The sequence below is a fragment of the Kogia breviceps genome, chromosome X (genome assembly GCF_026419965.1).
Source record: "Kogia breviceps isolate mKogBre1 chromosome X, mKogBre1 haplotype 1, whole genome shotgun sequence".
In the NCBI taxonomy this organism is placed as follows: domain Eukaryota; kingdom Metazoa; phylum Chordata; class Mammalia; order Artiodactyla; family Physeteridae; genus Kogia; species Kogia breviceps.
In genome coordinates this window covers 99838154-99858154 of record NC_081330.1, presented here as the reverse complement: position 1 = coordinate 99858154, position 20001 = coordinate 99838154, and the positions used below count along the sequence as shown (strand labels likewise).

Genomic DNA, 20001 nt, shown 5'->3' with positions numbered 1-20001 from the left:
AATCAAAAGCATCTCAAGTTGATTACTAAGTCAAGGTCAAGGCCAAAATCAGCTCTAGCTAGCAGATCCCTTTAAAAAATTAGACTTAATACTGACTGCAGGACTGGTGTTAGGTGCGATTTTATTTATTCTGTTTTAGTTCTCAGTACATAGTTATAAAAACAGCCTTTTCCAAAGCAGAAGTGAAACATCTCTACCGTTTGAAACACGAAACTTCGGGCAGAATTAAATCTTCATGCTCCAGAGCTGCTTAAAACAACTGATGCAAAAGACAGGCGGGCAAGTGCCCCTGTGAGCAGTTCCCAGCCCTGCTGGGCCGCCACGGCTTCCAGGACCCGTGCCTGCATAATGGAATGTACGCCTTTTTCTTCCTGGTCTCTCTGGAGGTGGATGTCTCTGAAGGCTAACCCACACATTTTTTTAATCTCCGGTAACAAGCAGAAAGACACCTGGACTATTATGCTGTAAAGCTATTTTTTATAAAGACATTTTAGGGCCAGACATTAAAAGTTATAAGACTGAACGCATGCAAGTTACAGACACAGCTGGAGAAAAGGCCTCTGGTTGTGTGTTGTAGCAACATTTCTTTTTGAAGCAACTCCTTTTATTCAAAACAAATCTAAAATAACCGGGAAGGCTTAAGTTGGGTATTTGTGGGGAAACACTGAATGCGGTTCCAGGCAAGGAGGCCGCTGTGCCACTGTGGGCCGAGAGGGAGAGCTGGCCTGGGTGAGTGCGGAGCCGTGCCAGGCTCTTCTGGCTCAGTTAGGCCACCGCAGAGACCCTGGCCCCATGCCCGGCCACCTTCTCTCCCCTTCCCATGCCTCCCCAACTCTCCCCCCAGGCACAGGCTTTTCCCGGAGTTGAAAGTTGCGTGTAACCGTCCAGAACTTTTGGAAAATCCAGGAACCAAGTTAAAACACGGAGTCTGCTGCCTCTCCGAGTCCTGTGGCCTCCCAGGGCTGCTGACAAAGGGGCCTGTTTGTCTAACTTTAAAAGTTAAAATGAATTGGGGAGGGGGGCGGTGCCGTAAATGCGAAGGGGCCAGAGGAGGGCTGACTGTGGGAGAAATTTGATGCTGGAGACAAACAGACCAGTAAATTCGCCTTTGACGTAATTTGCAGTATGCGCGCGCGCACGCGAGCGCACGCACCCCACCCCCTCCCCCCTTTTTAAGGAGTCTTGCCTCCGTGGTATCCTTGGTGGGATTAAAAGGTTTCCCTTCCATCTCCGAGGGATATATTTTGCAACTCTGTGGGACTTTAAAAAATATCTTATTAAAAAAAATCTTATTAAGGCAGTCCTAAGAGGCATGAATGTACGGGGGGGGGAGGGGTTCATGACTCACTGGGGATTAAAATGTGAGATTTTTCCTGAGGTGCTCTAAGGTGGAGGAGGGGGAAGGAGTTTACACCTATTGGCCCAGTTGGTTGGCATTATTCCAGGGAGGTGAAGCAGAAAGCTCAGGAATGGCAGTCCCATCTTGTGTCCTCACTTGGGAAGGGGCTCCGGGAGTGGGGACACCATGGAGCCTGCAGCCTGTGCGGGCCTACTCCTGCTCCCTCCTCCTCTGCCCTCCCACGAGTCCCTCAGGAGCTGACCTGGGGGTCAGGCTGCTACACTCGGCACTCAGCAAGGGGAGGATTTCAATGAAAGCAAAGGAGGAGGCGGCGGGAGAGAGCCAGCGAGTGAGCGCAAGGGAAGGGAGGCCGCACAGGCAGCGGAGAAATAAAGAAATAGGCACAGAATGGCGAGGTGCTTCCAACTGAGCTGCAGGGCCACTCCTCTCCCACCTGCCTCTTGTCCCCTGGGAAGGGTCTCCCAGTTATAACCTATGGCTCTCGGGCACTCTCCTGCTTCGGATTCTATCCAGCCTCTGCAACTGGACAAGCAGGTTGGCACTTCCGGGGAGCAGGCCTGGAGCCTGGTCACCCTTTGCCTGCCAGGCTGACTGTGTAAGGTCTGCCAGGCCCTCTTCCACACCTTCAGTCACCTCCCAAGGCCTACGGGAAAGGTCATGCATCCCGTGGTGCGGCTCTTACCTGGTGTTTGGAGGACCCTGGGACCCTAACATGGTGCGTGGGGTTTGTTTGTAACATACTTGCAGGAACTAAGTCATAAAGCTCTGTAGGCCCCGATGGTGCTCTTCAGAGGCTGTTCTCACGTCTATGCCACTGGTTATCAGAATAGGTGGGATTTGTGTGATTACAGAGAATGTATTTTTACTCTATATAGTGTGAGCTAGCCTGTTAACTATTTTAAAAAACAAACACCTACAATAACAGTCTTCCCTGGTCACTTTGTAAAAGAGCTCTGGGCTTATCAAGTGGCACTTAGAAGACCCACTGGCCCATCTCCCAAGCACAAGGCATCCTTGTCCTAGGGATTTCACTTATCTGGAAACATCTAAAGGTAGCTGCCTTCCCTGGTAGGAGTCTGCTAGACTTAGGGGTCTCCAGGTTGAAGACGGTTGCTCTTTCTGTCTAGTCTTTTAACGGTTACTGGGCGTTTGTGGGAGGAGGGTCCAGAAGGCAGGCCCAACATGGTAGTAGCAACTGCCTCTCAGAATTTCTGGTCTGGGCTAGATTTCAGGCTCTGACCAGGCACCGGTGGGTGAACTACCGCTGACACTGAGGGGCTTGCTGGGTAGACGGATGTCAGCCGAATGAGCATAAATACTGGCGGCTTGGGGAGGCCCCGTCTTGCGCCCCACCTGGCCCCTGCTTAAGAGCACTCGAAGCCACCGAGCTGGGCTGGATGCTCCTGTAGATAAACTCAGACGCCACGTCCCGCCCGGGCTGCTTATTTAGCGAGGTGCCTCCAGCTCATATTTTACCCAGTCGGGGTCAGTGAGTGGGAACCGCGGGGAGAAGGGGGCGGAGAACACCAACTCCTCGCTCGCAGACCCAGCAGGGCGGCCTTCCGCCCGAGCCGTTTTATTTGCAGCTTCCCTCCTCGGTGGCCGCGGGACCCCTGGGGACACGCACCACCCTGAGCCCCTTCGCGGGCACCATCCCGGGGACTGGAGGGATCTGGAAGGCTCCGCCAGCCCCTCACTCGGGGCAAGAAGGGAGTACCGCCCAGCAGATGAAAACGCGGCGCTGGCCTGTCCCTGAGTACCTCTGAGGCCACCACAAAGTCGGACGCAGAGGTGAGTGGCGCGGGGCGGTTGCCCCGGGAAGGTCAGCCAGGGAGCAAAGCTTGGGGCTAGCGCAGGGCTGGGGATTCCAAACGGCCTAATCCGCTGCATTTCCCCCCCTCCCCCCTCCCCCTCCGGGTCCAATCTGCTCGGCCTTCGCCCGCGATGCTCCCCCCCATCCCGGCGTCTCCAGCACGTTGGCAGTCGCGCAGCCCCCGGCCGCGAGCGCGGGGCGGGGGGGGGGGATGCGCAGGGTGGTTTGTTTTGCGAGGCCTGACAGAACCTTCTGTGTGCGGCGGAGGGAGGAGGCTAATGCATAATGCACAGCGCCTGGAAGCCCGGCCATTAGCGGCCTGTCGGTGACACAGACAAACGACTGAGAGGGAGGAGATCCAGCTCGCTCTGGAGTTTAAATATACCAGCGTGGAGGGGAAACGCCATGATTTAAAAGTGTGTGTTTGCAGACACTCGCATATATTTTAATGATTTCCAGCAGGCCGTGTGCCCCAGCCTTGCATCCCCCTCCCCAAAAGGGGGACGTGTATGGGGGGGGTAGGAATGAAGGCAGAGTGAGAGGCCTCAATCCCAGACCCACCGCTAGCTTCTGAGGGATGAAGGGAAGAAGAGGTTGGTAAATGCACCGCGGAGAAAGTGAGGCCTAGGGAAGCCACACGACCCAAGGCCATCCCCAGATTTTTTTTTTTTTTAAATCTGGCCATCGAGCCTTCCTCCCCGGACTGGACCTTCTACGTTGTACTAAAAAGAAAGGCCCGGGGACAAGAATAAACCCTACTATCCTGGCTTCCCCCAGGTGCCCACATTTTTGAATCTTCCCTTTCCACTGACAATCCAGAGACCTCCTTCCTCCCCGTTTAACACACCAGTGTTTTTTAGCAATTAAGGCGAGAAGGGGGTGGGGATAAAGATAAGCCAATTTTTTTTTCCGCCATGCAAGTGTGAAAGATAAGATAACGCTAAGCTGAGGCAAAGCGGCTGCTTACAACCTCCCCTCAGCGATTTTGATCGGTCACTTCTTATCTCACAAAAATGCTCCTTTCGAAAACTGCATCAAAAAAAGAAAAAGGCTGAAGGAAAGCATTTTCATTTGGAACTGACATTTAAAACTCACCTTCTCTACACCAGCAACCCCCTCCCCATCCGCGGGGCTCCCCAGGAAAAGTCGCACCTCGACTACAAGGTTTCAGGCTTTCTCGTGGGGGGCAGGATTACTAGTGTAATTAAGCTGAATAAAACCAGGGATGCGTGATGAGGATTTATCCTGCATCCAACCCCAGGCTCGCAGCCGGGTTTTCCTTCTCTGAGTTCCTGATCGCTGTTTGTGTTTCACCATCGCGCTCGTGTGTTAAAACTAAACAGGTAGTTATATTTGGGAGGATCATATAACTATGTCAACACGAAGCGGTTGTTAATGCGAAATAATAAGAAACTCTGCTGATTTTTACAGGCCCCTGTAAAGGAAGGAAAAGGCGTCATGCGCCCCAGAACCCGAGAACTCTCAGCCGAACCGGACTCTCAGGGAGTCTTATAAAATTCTTTTCTCGCACAAAAATCTCACCAAGGGGTTTCCAGAAGACTTTCTATTTGTTGAGGGAGGTTTCGGTATTGAACTCCAGGCCCGCAGGGCGGCCTGTAAATTCCCCCCAACCCAGCCGCTGGCCCCAGATCGCAAACATCAAGGTAGGCGCCCCAGGCTAAGTTGATGAGCCTCTGCGCCCACCTCCGGCTTACAGCTCCCGAGTCCCACTTCTTCACCCCCCATCACGGGTTCGCAACTCGGCGCTGGGCGTACACCGAGTCTGCCCTCTCCGGGTACGACCTAAAGCCCGGGGCTAGCCGCGGCCGGATAGTCCCCGGGGAGCCGAAACCGCCGAGCGGGGAAACCCCTCCTCTCGCCCTTCCGCGAAAAGCCTGGCCCCAGCGTAGGCGCCAAGCAAACGGGCATCCGCTGACAGCCGGGCCTCACGTAAGGCCCACACGCGTCCCATTAGTCAGCCTGAGTTCCCCTCGGGCGACCAGTCTGGCGCGGCCCCAAGACCAGGCGCGGGCGGGGAGGGGGTGCGGGGCCGCGGCGAGCTGGGAGCGGGGCGGGGGCGCGGGCTCTGCGGGGCCCGGCCGGGCTCGGTTCCGCGTTCCTGGGCCCGCGGGTAAGCTGAGCCGGCGGGGCAGGCCGCTCCCTGGCTGGCGCCGAGGCGCCGAGCTGCGCTTCACGTGCCCGCCATATCAGCGGCGGCGGCGGCGGCGGCGGCGGCGGCGAGGAGCGGGGGCAGGGAGGCGCGCCGCAGCTCCCGCGGGGTCTCCGGCCCCCCTTCCCCCGCCCTGCGGGGGGCTGGGTCCGGACCACCCCGCAGCCCCCATCCCCGCGCCGGCCGAGAGCGGCGCTGCCAGACGCCGAGAGGCTTCTAGGGCGCCGTTCCGAAAGCTGCGCGGCGGCGGCAGCCAGGGGAGGGTGCTCCTCGCGGCCGCCCCGGGAACTTCCCAGCCGCCCCGCCGCCGCCGCCGCAGTCACCGGGACCGGAAGCCCTTGCGCCGCACCGAGCGGCCTCCGCTGGCCCCTAGGACTGTTCCAGACGAAGGCTGGTCGCGCGTCACCTTCGATCCCTCCTAGTCCCAGGCGGCTGCCCTCGCCCTGGGGCATCCCCATTTAAACCCGGAGGACCCTTCTCGAGGTCCAGCGGGACCTTCCTCTATTACCGCCATCAGCGCGGCTCCCCCGGCAGCTGGGACAGGAGGGGCGCGGAGCCGCCACTCCGGCCGGGCAGGAACACCTGCTCCCGGGCCCTGCAGCTGGGCGCGTGGTGCCGGGAGACGCTGCCTACTGTTGTGTGCAGAGATCGCGGAGGAGAAAATGGGGCTCCGAAGCTCAGGGCCAGGCGCAGCCGCGCCCTGGCCGCCCCCAACTCCCACCCTTTCTGTGCGATCAAGCCCGAAGCTCGGGGACTCGGGTCTCCCTGAGGGTCGAAGGGCCGCCACCCCTGGGATTCAGCTTCTGGCCTCAGGAGGTCGTTCGCAAGATAGATGGGGCAAAACCTGTTTTGGGAGTCTTCCCGGTGTCCGCCCCCGCTCTCCAAACCAGACACACTCATCTCCCCTCAGCCCCCATTCTAGCCTCCGGCGGGGGACAAGACTAGGTCATGGCGGCACTGGTACGGGGTTCGGACTTTGCCACTCGGCGTGGGCAGGGCCGATGGACCCTCCCCATCTCCTGTGTGCCCAGAGATCGGGCAGCCGAGATGACCTGCGCCGCTTGCCCTGCCTCACCCCCCCTCCCCCGTCCCGCCCTCCCCGGAGCTCCTGGCCCAGGGCCCGGCCGGGGAAGGCGTTGTTTTGCCAGCGGGAGCCGAGCGAGTGCGCAGAGAAAAGCCTCCCTGCTCTAATGAGAGTGCACACAGCGCTGCAGCGAGGAGGATGATTACCCGGCGGGCGGGGGGGCGCGGGGCCGGGCCGCGGGCGGCGTGTGCGGCGGCCCCGCGGGCCCGGAGTCCCCGCCTGTCTGGCTGCTAATCGCACGCTTTCTGCTGTTACGGAGGCAGGCGGGAGCCGGCGGCCGAGCCCAGCGCCGGCGACTCGGCGGGTGACACGGAAACATGGCGCAGCGCCCCTCCCCCGCCCGCGCTCCCGCCTCCAGCCTCGCACTTCCTCCCGCCCGCGAGGCTTTTGCAGTTCTAATGCTCTGCTGTCCGCCCGGCACCATTACGCTAGCAGCCGCTTCTCGGCCGCCCCGCGCGTCTCTTTCCCTTTTGTTTTCGGGGTCTATAGAAAACGTTTGCTTTTGTCCCGAGCTCTCGTTAAACCAAACTTGTGGTGGCAACGGAAGGCGGTGCGGGCGGGGAGGGGCCCGGGGATTTTGGCAGCAGCCGACCAGAGCGTGGTGGAAACTTCTCTCGCTGGGTTCCCCGCCACCCCGCCTTCCCCCCCTCCCCTCTCACACACAGGCCAGTCGGCCTACCAACGCTTCCCCCCTTCTCCCCCTGAGAGGCCTCAGCGCTCCAGGAAGGAGGTCTGGGCTAGAGGGACTGTGACCAGGGGTGAAGAGCCTAGGGTGCGTGTCCGTGGGCCCCGAGCTTTTGGCACTCGGTAACCTCGCTCCTTGAAGCCTTGACTTGCCTCTCCCTCCCTTTGGTCATTCAGGGCTTTGTATCAGCCGATGAAGAAGGAAGGGGAGGGAAGAGAAGAAAGTGGTTCGCGTGTGTGGTTTTTATATTAAGGGTTTGTTGGAATCTCTCACCTCCAACTGTATAGCCTCTTTTATAGGATCTATGGTGAGAAGGGAGAACGTGGGCCCCACGGGGGAAAGGGTCAGAAACCTAGGCCTGGGAGCTAGATCTTACTCTACTGGTCGGCTCAGCTACAGCCCGGTCCGCAAGCGGGGTGGGGGGACATTGCATAGTGGGGAACGGACAGGAGGGCCGGGTCCCTCGATCCAGGAGACGCCAAACCTCCCTCCTCCGGGCGAGAGCGCAGGTCCCCCTGGCGCGCTCCCCAGCCCAGAGCGCATGCCGTGGCTCCGCACCGGAGCTGCTCAGGCGGCAATTTTTTAAGCCTGCAATTAAGCGAGGCGTCGCCGTGTCCTCTGCAAGTGTCGATCCTGTCAGTCGCACATGGCCTTGGTGCTCCGGTCCGAGGCCCCGCGATTAGTCACAGGCTCGCTTCGCTCCTTCCCTAATCCGCCTCTGCAGGCAGCCTGGGGACGCGGCCGACTTGGCGGCGCTGGCAGGGAGCCACTGCGCGCGGGGCGGGCCGCCTGGCCAGTACCAGCCCCGCTGTGCCCGAGCCGGCGCGGGTCCCGGGATGCGGGCTTGGGACTCCCTCCTCCCTTCACAGCCCCCAGGCTGGGGCGGCGGCGCCCCTCCTCCTCTCGCCCCACTCCCTGGCCTGCGAGATCTATTTGTGTGGTGTCATTTGCATAAAAATAGGACAAGTGTTTCAGTGCGTTCGAACGCGGGAGGCGAAATTCTTATTGATGTGTCTGTGTGGAGCCCTTGGTTGTCGGAGCGGTTTGATTTAGGGTGTTTGTGTTGCCTTCTGCGAGAAATAAGAGGAAATCCTGCGCAACGCCTTCGGCGGCCCAGCCCCTCCAGAGCATCCCTCTCTGCACGGCCCAGAACGGTCCACCGCCTGGACCCCGGCGCGCCGAGTCCACAGCGAGCAGGCTGAGGGCCAGGCGGGCGACCCATTATGACTCATAAAACCGGGCGGCCTAATCACCAGCTGCCAACCCGTTTACGTGTGGCGCTTCCCAATGTTCCCTTCGCCCGGCCCGGGCCTCCAGCAGGTTCGCCCCGGACACGGCTAGAGCCTCTCAGTGGGGGCTAATCAAGTGGTCGCTCGTTCCCGTCAGCAGCGCGGCTTCCCTTCCCGGGCGACCCCCGCGCTCCCGGCCTTTGCGCTGCTCGCCAGCAACTCCTCAGCTTGGACAAATAGCTGGGAGGTCGCCGGCCGCGCGGAGCCAGTAAATCAATCATTAACTCACCGGCGAGGCCTGGCCAGGGGAGGGAACGGCGGCCAGAGCCGAATCCGCGGGGCGAGAGCGAGGCCCCCACCCCGAGTTGGGAGCCGTCCACGCGCCAGAGGACAGGGTGCGTGAAAGTGGGTCTCCCCGGGGCCTCCAGATCCCCTCCAGAAGCCTCCGCCTGCCCGGCCTTTCAAGCCCGCACCTCGCCTCGCCAGTCAGGTCGGGTTACTGTGCGGCCCCCGGGCAGGCTGGAACATTAACGAGCCGCCCCGGGCCTCGCGGCCTGCTCTCCCCAGGAGAGCCTGCCGCGCTTGGGCAAGCTCCTCGGATCCGGTCGGGCTCCTCCAGACACTGGCTTGCCAAACCAAACCGATCGCCCCCGTGTCGACTAGTCTCCCAGCGGCACCCTCCCCACGGAGCCCACCGTGGGGCGGCACGCAGGGGGTTAAAAGCTCCGGTTCGCCCTGGCTCCTCCGCGGCGCTGAGGAAACGCTGATCAAAGTGCTTACGGGGAAGGAAACACACACGCACACTTGGGCCTGGGTCGAAGAAGAGCGACTGGAGAGACGGCTCGGGAGCCGCCTGCCTCGACCCGCTTCCCACACTCCCAGGAACGCGACGGCGGCGGCGGCGGCCCGCGCGATTCTCTCCGCGGAGCTCGGCGCGGCGGGGCCGGGAGGCCGGCAGGGAGGGGGATGGAACGAGGGGGCGGGAGGCGAGCCCGGGCTGCGCGCCAAGAGGCCCAGAGCCGCAGATTAGTCACCGCTCGGCTGGGCGCTCACGGGTGCGCCCGGGAACCGGGAGGGCAGGCGTCGGCCCCGCTCCGCCGGGCTCCCGGGGGCTCGGCGCCGCGGCGCGGGTGCCCCCGCCCCCACCCCTGCGCGCGCCCGGCGCTGCTGGATGAACTCTCGGGGGCTCGTGCTGCGGAGATCCACTTGTCAGTTCAAGGGCAGGACAGAAACTCTGCAAGCAGAGTCTTGCGAACAGGAAATTTCTCATTGACAAGGTGCTGCCCCTCCCCCACGCCCGGCTTCAAAACAAAACAAAAACCCGGCGCGAGCGGTCAACGCACCCGGCCCGGGCCCTCCGTGGCCTGTGCCCCTCCGCCTCCTCGGCGACCCCCGCGGCTCGGCCCCGGTCCGGGGAGCGGAGAGCTCGCCGAGCCCCGGGCCCCAAGCTCAGGCGGTCGCTAACAAACAGGCCCGGCGGGCAGGTTGGGCTCGGGTCCCGCCGAGGGCGCCCAGCTGGCACCCTCCGGGGCCCTGGCAGGGTCGGGCGGGGGCGCAGGGCCCGGGAGGTTCCGCGCCTTCTCGGGTTATGAACCTGGCGGAGGGCTTTGCGGAGCTGGAGGCCGCCAGGTCAGCGGCTCCCCGGAGGCGTGGGGGCGGGGAGGCCGCGCGGCGCCGCCGACTCGGTGAATCCCGCTGCGGGGACCCGGGAGGGCGGCGAGCTCGGCCTGGCAAAGTTCCTGTAGAAACTCCATGTTTAGAAACTCCAGCGGCGTCGCGGGAGGAGGGGGCGAAGAGGGCGCGCGGGGCATGCGGGGGCGGCCGGCACCCGCCTTGCACTCCCGGGGAGGGGTCCTGGGCCCCCAGGCCAAGGCGAAGTCTGGAGGGCGGGGACGGCCGGGTCCCTGGCCCGTTCTTTTGTGTCTGCCCCTCTCTTTTCTCCATACTTTAAAGGAGATATTTAAACCCGTTTCATTTATTGAATTCAGCCAGGAGAGGAAGGCTGCCTTTTTAGGGACCCTGATATTCAGGGTAATTTCGTATTTGACACATGTAAATACTTAGTACTCTCAGGTAAGGTCAAATTATTTATCATCTTAATTTATATTTCAATAGGCCTACAATTTAGAGGCGCGAAATGCCTCCTTATGAATCATTATGGTCTATTAGGGGAAGTAATGTATAAACAGCACTATTTGGGAGGGAATCACTTATGTTGACATTTAAATGGCTCTTCAATAGTTAAAAAAAAAAAGAGACATTCGAGTGCCTTTGATTAAATATACAATTTACACGACCATCAGCAAAGCCATCAGGAATATAAATTCTTCTTGGGATTTTTATTTATTTATTTATTTCCTTTCTTCCTTCTTTCTTTCCTTCCTTCCTTTCTTTCCTTTTCTTTTCTTTCAGGCTTCCGGGGCGTGCATGTCATTTAATCCCTATAGGAAAATCCACAAATTCCAGGCAAAATATCATTCTCCTCTCCTCCAGCTAATGGTTTATAAAAAACCCAGGGAATCACCGGAAGTGTGAGCAAATTCCACCAGCAGGCACCCAGTGGGATGTTTATAGACCTTTATACCTCAGTAACAGAATCAACCACTTTCTAACAATATCACAACTGATTTGTGAAACATCGTAGCTTCCCTGCTGGAGTGGAACCTTCCTGAAGGCCTGTGTCCATTCATCCAACCTGCTGTTCCCACAGCACTCAGCACAGGGCCTCATACCATTTTAAGTCATCCTCCTACACCTGCTAAAATATCACTGGCAGAGGCTCTTCCTGACTGCCTCCCTCCCCCACCCCCATGCACTCTTTATTGAATTACTCTGTTGTATTCATTCCCTTGAAGCATCTTCCATCTTTAGAATGCCCTTCTTTAGGCCCACATCTCCTTCCCCAGCTCCCTATTTATCCGTTCCCCTGCACAGCTGTAGTTCTCAAAAGAGGTGTCTCCGTCCATTAGTATTTCCATTTCCTTACCTTGTGTGCCCTCTAACACTCAGCTCGTTTTGAAGTTATTCTAAGATATTGGGATAAATTACAGCTTTGTTTGCAACAGCATAAGATTAGAAACAACCTAAATGTCCAGCAATGACATTGATGGTTCATGCATACAAGGGAACATTCTGTACCTCTTTTAAAAAATAAAAATTTGCTCTGCAGTATTGATAGGGAATGGCCCCTAAGGTCTATTGTTAGGGGAAAACCATAATGTGCAGAATGGGTGTGTATAGTACGTTACAATTTGAGTACCTTACAGTTTATGTAAAACACAACGTAGAGGGGATACAGACACATATTTGTCGGTACATTAAACATCTTCAACACTGCTGGGGAAGATTAAACATCTTCAACACCCTCACCACCACTTTCTTTATTTTCAGAAATGGGAACACACTGCACAAGCTGTTCCGTACCTCACCTATAAAACTTATTGCTACATCTTACAGATCATTTTCTATATCAGCACTTGGAGATGGGCTCTGTCTGTGCCAAGGCCTGTGGAATTTCACTGTATAGATGCATCATTTATCACACTCTTCAACCCACACTCTTCAACCTCCACCCTCCCTAGCTATTCTGCAGAAAGGGCCCAAGATCACCTGCCACTTCCTTGTTGCTGGAGGGTAGGGATGCAGGGGGGGGATCAAGCCTTCCTTGGCCTTGGAAGCACTCAACACCCCTGAGCACTCCCCACTTGAACTGCTCTTGGCTTCCCAGATACCACACACACATGGTTTGCATCCTACCTCTGAGTCTCTTTCAGTCTCTTTCTGGACTCTTCTCTGTGCTCTTCTAGTTGCCTTGGGCCTGCGTCCTTCCTTCTCTTCCCCCTGCCCCAATCTCATCCAGGCTCATGGCTTTAAATACCACCTACTTGCTGATGACCTGATAACCCTTCAATTTGTTTTTCCAGTTCCAGGCCCCCATATCAAACTGCAGACCTGACATCTCAATTTGGCCATCTATGACCAGCTTCATGATAACAATAGTGAATATTTGCAGAGTGCTGGCAACACTCTTCTAAGGACTTTCTAGAAATTAACGATTAATCCTTACAACTACCCTCTGAGGCAGGTAGAATTATTATCCACATTTTACGGATGAGGAAACTAAGGCAGAGAGGTCGCAGAACATTCCCAAAGTTACTCGGAAAATGGTGGAGCTAAGATCCAAACTCAGTCAGTTGTAGAGTCCACATTCTTTGTCACCCTCCTACATAGCCTACCTAAAACTGAATTTTTAAAAAATCAATCTACAAATATTTGGGGGTATTTCCTAAATTCCAGGCCCTGCAACAGGTCCTGGGGAAAGAGTGGCAAGCAGGACAAACTGTCCCTTAAAAAAGAGACCTGCTCTTCCCTTGGGACCTGCCCTTTGTCCCAATTCCCTTCCCTATGGCAGAAAATGTCTCAGCCACTTAAGTGCTTAAAGCATAATCTTGGGGGTGGGAGGGAAGGGGTCATTCTAGACCTGTCTTCTTCATCTCCCACCTCGCCTTCCCCCAGTCTGATGGCAAGACTAACCGATTCTACTTCCAAATGTTCTATCCAGTCAACCTACTTCTTCCCATTCTCCCAAATCCACCTTGGCCAGGGCACCATCTTCTTGCCTGGATTAGCATACAGGATTACTAGTCCCACTGTTCTCTGTGCTGCCACTCTCACCCTCCCCCAACCCATCCTCCACATGGCAGCTACAAAGGTCTTTTGAGAAAAAAAAAAAAAAGCATGTCTCATGTCACTACCCCACTAGTTCCCACTGTACTTGGAACAAAACCCAAACTCCTTAACAAGGCTTCCAATCCCTGCCACCTCATGGCTTGCCACTGTCTGCCTCACCCTCTGAGGGCCAGCACACATGGCCCTGTTGTTAATAGGCTCTGAGCATTCCTCCCTGGGCTGTCATCTCCCCAACAAGGCTGTATGCTCTGTAAGGACAGGGTGCACCATCACTGTGTACTAAGTTTGCATCAATATCCAGGAATGAACATGTAGAAACATACTGTTCTCATAATGTTGTTTGCGGCACATTTGTGGCACAATGCCTGGCACATATAGATGCTTAAAAAAACACTTCATTTATTTTTTACTTTTGGCCTCACCACACGGCATGTGAAATCTTAGTTCCCTGACCAGGGATCGAACCCGTGCCCCCTGCAGTAGAAGCGGGGAGTCCTAAACACTGGACCGCCAGGGAATTCCCCCCAAAACACTTGATAAACAGTAAATGAGTCACTGAATGCTTCATACATTTTTGCTAACTCTAATCAATATTCTATATCATGGCCAGAGAAGAAACCAAGTTCAAGAGAGCAAAACAAGGAACTTCCCTGGCCGTCCAATGATTGAGACTCCGCCCTTCTAATGTAGGGGGCACGGGTTTGATCCCTGGTCGGGGAACTAGGATCCCACATGAATCACTTCTTTTGGTGCAGCTGGCCAAAAAAAAGAATACACAAATAAATAAAAAAAATTTTTAAAAAAGAGAGAGTAAGATAATTATGGGCATGTGCTTCAGGAAAAGCTGGGTGTCTGGGCTTGCAGGGAGTAGCTCAGTAGTTCTGGTGAGGATCAAGACCTAAGAAATTAGGAAAGTAAAGCATGAGGCCAGAGGAGCCATTATCGCCTGGAGAGGCTCATGGGAGCATGGGATGCAAGTATACAGGCTTTTGTCAGAGGAGCCAGGGTTCCTGGGTGTGCACGCTGAGGGCGGGCCTTGGATGTTCCTATCCTTGCTAAGTGGCACAGAATATCAGCCCCAGGAGGTGAGAGAGGGACATCCTAGCCAAGAAGAGCAAGACAGAGCCCAAAACTCCTTAGAGTATTTTGCCTGTTGCCAACCACTTGGTCCGTACTTGGTGGCAAAAGATTGAGACCACCCTTCTTCTCCAGACCCTCAGAAACCAGAAGAGTGGGTTCTGGTCACAGGTGACCTTGGGCAGTCGGAGTTCTTCTCTCAATCCCATGCCGCCGTTTGACTTTGAACAGTAACTATGTCATTATGATGCATTTGATAGCAAAGCAAGTCTTTTTTAAGGATGAATAATTCCTCCATGATAAAAATAGCTACTGTTTATTGAGGGCCTTCGCTCTTTTCAGTTACTTTATTAGGTAGATTCCCAAGTTACCTCACCAAAGCCCCAAAAATAACCCTATGGGTTAAGTATTATGATTCACATTTTACAGCTAAGGAAACTGAAGCTCACAATTGCCCTCCCCAAATATATAGCTAATCTAACTGAGTTTGGTGATGGGGATTCTACCTGACTCCAAACCTGGGCTCTTTCCAGTAGAGTAATTGTTTGTCTCCCATGCATATGCACTGTTCCCCCAAACCTTAAACTATTTCTGGGATCAGATCCTACATAGCTTCTCCAATCCTGTCCCTCTGGGGTCGTCTTGACAACTCGCCAACTGGAGTAAATATCATAAAAGGAGTTTGTTTCTTTCTGGGATCAGCAGGTCTTGGCTGATCTGCTGTGTTCACCATGGGAACCTAAGAATTTATCATCTACGTGAAGAGTTGCCTTCCTCTCAGGTAAGCTTTGAAAAAGTGAGGGGCCAAGTTCAAGGGAAGGACTTCCTCCTCAGAACAAGTAGATTGTCTAGCTCTGTTTGGAAAGTTTCTGCACCTCCACCAGTACTAAATTATGGCTTAGCATTTGGTGAAATTATAAACCACCTTGCCCTTTCAGATTTCTGGGCAACGTTTTTCCCAGCTTTGGGCTTTGATAAAGATTACTCTGCTCTTACCATGGGGAGAGCTAAAGCAGGCGAGAGAGGATATTGGGAGAACCCACTACACAGCCCCTCTGAAGTTCTTGAATTTGGGGAGGAGGAGGGCCACTAGCCCTTTTCAGCTCTTAGGAGAGCAATAGCTAGGATTTATTAAGGGCTCACTATCCACCAGGCACAGTTCTAAACACTTTATACGCACTACTAATCTCGTTTCACATATGGCAAAACTATCCCATAATAAAGGTACTATTATTATCCCCATTTCACAGATGAGGAAACTGAGGCTTAGAGGATAATTAACTTGTCTGCTTGCCTGGACACTCACTGCCTGATTCCTAGAGCCTAAACTTTGATCCATGCAGTCTTTCCAACTCTCCAGGCACCTGTGGTCAGCATCATTACTCTGCCAATTCCACAGGCGCATCATAATTGGGTGCTTTCTTCGGATCTAAAGGAAATGGCCTTCACTGCATGCTGGCATGCCAACGATGCCCTCTGAGGACATGACAGCAGTGAATTTGTCCCAAAGTTCTCTCTGAGATGCCTCTTGTGTTCTGTCGCTTTCCAAGATGCAGCCTGTTCAGGGTAAGCAGAAGCTCTGGGATGATCCCCGTGACAGAGTGTGGTCATCCCTGCCCTGGTCTCTTTGACAAAGCATGCTGGCCAGTCGGCGGATGCCCTCGCCAGTTCAATGCCAGTGGCTGCGCCGGGACCTTCCTGACCTATTTGCTGGCACAGGGAGCGTGCACGAGGGAAGATCAATCTCCAAGATAATTCAGGTTCTGTCTTTCTTCAAACCAGGCTCTGTCCTCTGCTCTAGCTCTGCCGACAATGATTAATGCGCCACCGACTATTTCCTTTCTTCGGCTTCTCCCTGGCTTTGGGGTTTATTTCACAGCCGTTGCCAGAGTTTCCCCTCAGCAGAGAGTAAATACTCAGAGATTGGAGCACAGCCCTTGGTGTTAGTCAGAAAGCGTCCCAGGCAGCAGGTGGCACGGGGCCATCCCTGGAGTAGGTGATGCCACTGTTTAGGGTTAAGTGCTAACCCACCACCTCCACCAATGAAAGCCTAATCTTTTAATTATTCTGAAAATACCCAAACTAAGGATTGCAGGGAAGGCAATTAATAGGATTCATACGGTCTAGTCCTCATTTGTAATTATATATTATTATTTTTCTCCCTACTTTGTTCCAATAATGATTTAAGGCTGCTTCCAAAGATACACAAAACCCAGCAAAGATAAATAGAGTGGGACGTGAATTATAATGTCATGCCCACTCACAACCTCTGTGCCCCGTTCCACATATAGAACTGAATTCATAATGCCTTTCAAAAATGAGGTAATTGGGACTTCCATGGTGGGGCAGTGGTTAAGAATCCACCTGCCAATGCAGGGGACACGGGTTCCAGCCCTGGTCCGGGAAGATCCCACATGCCGCGGAGCAAGTAAGCCCTTGCGGCACAACTACTGAGCCTGTGCTCTAGGGCCCGCAAGCCACAACTACTGAGCCCACATGCCACAACTACTGAAGCCCACGCACCTAGAGCCCATGCTCCACAACGAGAAGCCACTGTAATGAGAAGCCCACGCACCGCAACAAAGAGTAGCCCCACTCACTGCAACTAGAGGAAGCCCGCGTGCAGCAACGAAGACCCAACACAGCCAAAAAAAAATAAATTTATAAAAAATGAAAAATGAGGTAATTCTGCTGTTTTGGTGGCAACACTAGGTTCTTTGTAAAGCAAGGGGCTGGTACACAGTAATGAAAGGACTGGGGAAGGCACAAGAGATCCCATTTCTAATGCTGATTCCCTAGGTGTGTGACCTTGGGCAAGTCACTCACCCTCTCTGGACTTTGGATTCTAAAATCCTCAAATATCTCTGCCCATCTCTGAGGCCTCTCGCCACCATTATCACCATCACGCAGGTGGAAGCCAGTACTGTCCATCTAGCATGAGGCCCCCTAGGAATTATTATTAGAGAAATGGGTTCCCAGGAATACCTCTCTCTCTCTCTCTCTCTCTCTCTCTCTCATAAACACACACACACACACACACACACACACACACACACACACACACACACACAGCAGAAAAATCTTCCCGAACAATAGAACTTGAATGGTCACTTCCCCTAAGGCAAAAACCCTTTCTAATCTTTAGCTAAAGAGACACTTCTGGGATCAGGGTAGCATGGAGAATGTCCTTCTGAGAGGCAGGGGTCTCTCCCTCCCTCAGGTGTGAGCTACTTTTCTTCCTCCTCCTACAGTTCAAGATCCTCTTAGATCTCGGCCGGACTCTCCAGATCCAGTCTCAACTGCCTTCACTCCCTGCTAACCCCATTTTCCATTTGTTTATCAATTCCAGCACCTAACACCACTTGCCTCAAGGCCGCCAGGAAGACTGATTTTAAAATGCAGGCCCTGGGCTTCCCTGGTGGCGCAGTGGTTGAGAGTCCGCCTGCCGATGCAGGGGACACAGGTTCGTGCCCCGGTCCGGGAAGATCCCACGTGCCGCGGAGCGGCTGGGCCCATGAGCCGTGGCCGCTGAGCCTGCGCGTCCGGAGCCTGTGCTCCGCAACGGGAGAGGCCACAACAGTGAGAGGCCCGCGTACCGCAAATAAATAAATTAATTAATTAATTAAAAAAATAAAATAAAATGCAGGCCCACCTCAAAAGCACACTCTCAATAGGATTCCATTTACCTCACGTTTTAAAGTGGGCAAAGCCAATCTAAGGTGTCAAAAGTCAGCCTAGGGATGACCTTGGAGGAAGGGGGACAATGGAGAGGGGCCTGCCCCTTGGGAGGGGGCACAACAGGGAGTTCGGGGTGGGGGGCCTGAGAATACGCTGCATCTTGATCTGGATGCTGGCTACACGGGTGTGTCCAGCTTGTAAAGATTCATCAAGCTGAACATTTAGGATTTAGATACTTTTCTGTCTGTGTGCTGCACTTCAATAGAATGTTAACAAAATTAAAAATACAATAGATAGGGAATTCCCTGGCGGTCCAGTGCTTAGGACGCCGTGCTTTTACTACCGAGAGAGCCGTGGCTTTGATTCCTGGTTGGGGAACTAATATGATCCCGCAAGCCGCGGGGGCGTGGCCAAAAAGAAAAACAAATACAATAAACAAAAAACTAGGCAAACAAACTGGGGAAGGAGAAGGCTTATAATTGCATGTGAGCTCTTGGGCCGGAGACCCGGATGCAGGAGAGTGGAGGGACACTGTGGGTGGAGTCGGGGTGGGGAGGCAGGGCAGTGAGGTTTTTCTATAGACAGCCAGGAAGCACGGTTTAAAATCACAGGAGCAGAAGCAAACTTTCTGCTCCATGATAGCAGCAAGTCGTTGAGAGCAATGCACCAGGTGGATGGGTCATGTTCAGGGTGAGGATTCACAGCGCCCAGGATGCCAAAGCAAGAGCAGCAAGTAGGCAGCGTTAGCGGATGGCCAGGCCCCCTGATCCGGCCTTTCCTGCCATCTTCCTCTCCTCCACAGGAACCTCCTTCCACTCCAGCCAAACCGCACTTTTCACTCTCCCCTAGACAGGTGAGCCTTTCCCCCACTGGTGCTCATGAATGTTCCCCTCCGGGAACCCCTTTCTCCCTTCTTTCCTCTAACCCTGCTTCTTCTCCCTGGTTCCCACACACCACCTGGTCATGACACCCAGTTATGCCCAGAATGCAGTCCAGGGACCCGGGAGTCACCTGTGAGCTCTCTGACCACCCCTCCCCTCCAACCTGACCCATCACCGAATCCTGTTTTCTGTCCTCTTGGCAGCTCTAGGAGTCATCCGTTCCCTCTGCATCCAGCGCCTGCCTAGCACAATCTCTTGCCTAAGACCTGGCAATGACCTCCTAACTGGCCCCCTTTCTCCGCTCCTGCCCCTCTGCCGTCCATTTCCAGCACAGCAGCCAACAGCAACGACCATCCCTGCAAATCTCGACTGCTACTGAGTACCAGGTGCCCTTCCAGACACTCGGCACATCCTGGGGAGCAAAATGGATGCCTGTCCTTGAGGTGCTTTTATTCCAGCAGGAGAGAGATGGATGATAAACAATGAAGGTAACGGGTCTTAAAATTGCCTCGGACAGTAGACAGTGATACACACCAAGGAAAGAAAAGTGGGAGCAGGTAAGGGCCAGCAGGAGGGCAGGGGGTAGGGAGAAGGTTTCAGGGTTCGGGGGTGGTCAGGGGAACCCTCTTTGAGAAGGTGAGAGGTGAGCAAAGACTCGAAGGAGGTGAGGGAGCCAAGAGCATTTCTGGAGGAAGAGAGTTGCAGACAGAGGCATAGCCACTGCAAAGGACCTGTGGCGGGAGGGTGCCTGCGGTGTGTAAGGAACAAGCAGGATTCCAGTGTGGCCAGAGTGTAAAGCAGGAGGATGGATCAGAGAGGTAATAGGGGGCACAGCGCCCTGGAGCCAGAGCAATGGTACCCCTACAGCTTTCATTACTGAGATGAAGGTGAAAACCCTCAGCGAGCTCACCAGGCCCTACCCTTCAGACCTTTGCTCTCGGCTTCTGTTTCCAGCCCCTTCCCACATCCGGGCCATCCCAGGAGACTGCCCGGATCCGCCTTCCCTCTACCCCACTCTCCTAGTCATTTGGAGCTCTATCTAAACAGCATTGCCTCTAAGACACATTCCCCCGAGCCAGGTTAGTCCCCCAGCTTCACCCTCTCAAACCACCTGGTCCTTAGCCTTACACCACAGGCCTCACCAGTTCGCAGCAATCTATCTTTAAGTCTATAATTAGTTCATTTGGTTCATCACATCTCTGACAGGTGTTTACTCTATGCCTAGCACTGTCCTGGGCGCCGGGGCACCGTGGAGAACAAGATTGACAGGGTCCCTGTGCTAAGGGAGACAGACCATAAACACAAAGCAAATAGAGAAGATAACTTCGGGTGATG

At 54.8% G+C, this 20001-nt stretch overlaps 2 protein-coding genes across 4 annotated transcripts in view; one reads left to right on the top strand and one right to left on the bottom strand.

Moving 5' to 3' along the window:
• The window catches only part of BCOR (BCL6 corepressor), a 117843-nt gene that overhangs the window by 48168 nt on the left and 49674 nt on the right, over positions 1–20001 (bottom strand). The window lies entirely within an intron of this gene.
• Positions 4860–5765, top strand: LOC136793388 (uncharacterized). The gene has a single exon (XM_067023178.1). The coding sequence runs from the start codon at positions 4860–4862 to the stop codon at positions 5763–5765; it is 906 nt and encodes a 301-aa protein (XP_066879279.1).

Coding starts and splice junctions, on each gene's coding strand:
- LOC136793388 (XM_067023178.1), top strand. CDS start 4,860: ATGAGCCTCTGCGCCCACCTCCGGCTTACAGCTCCCGAGTCCCACTTC.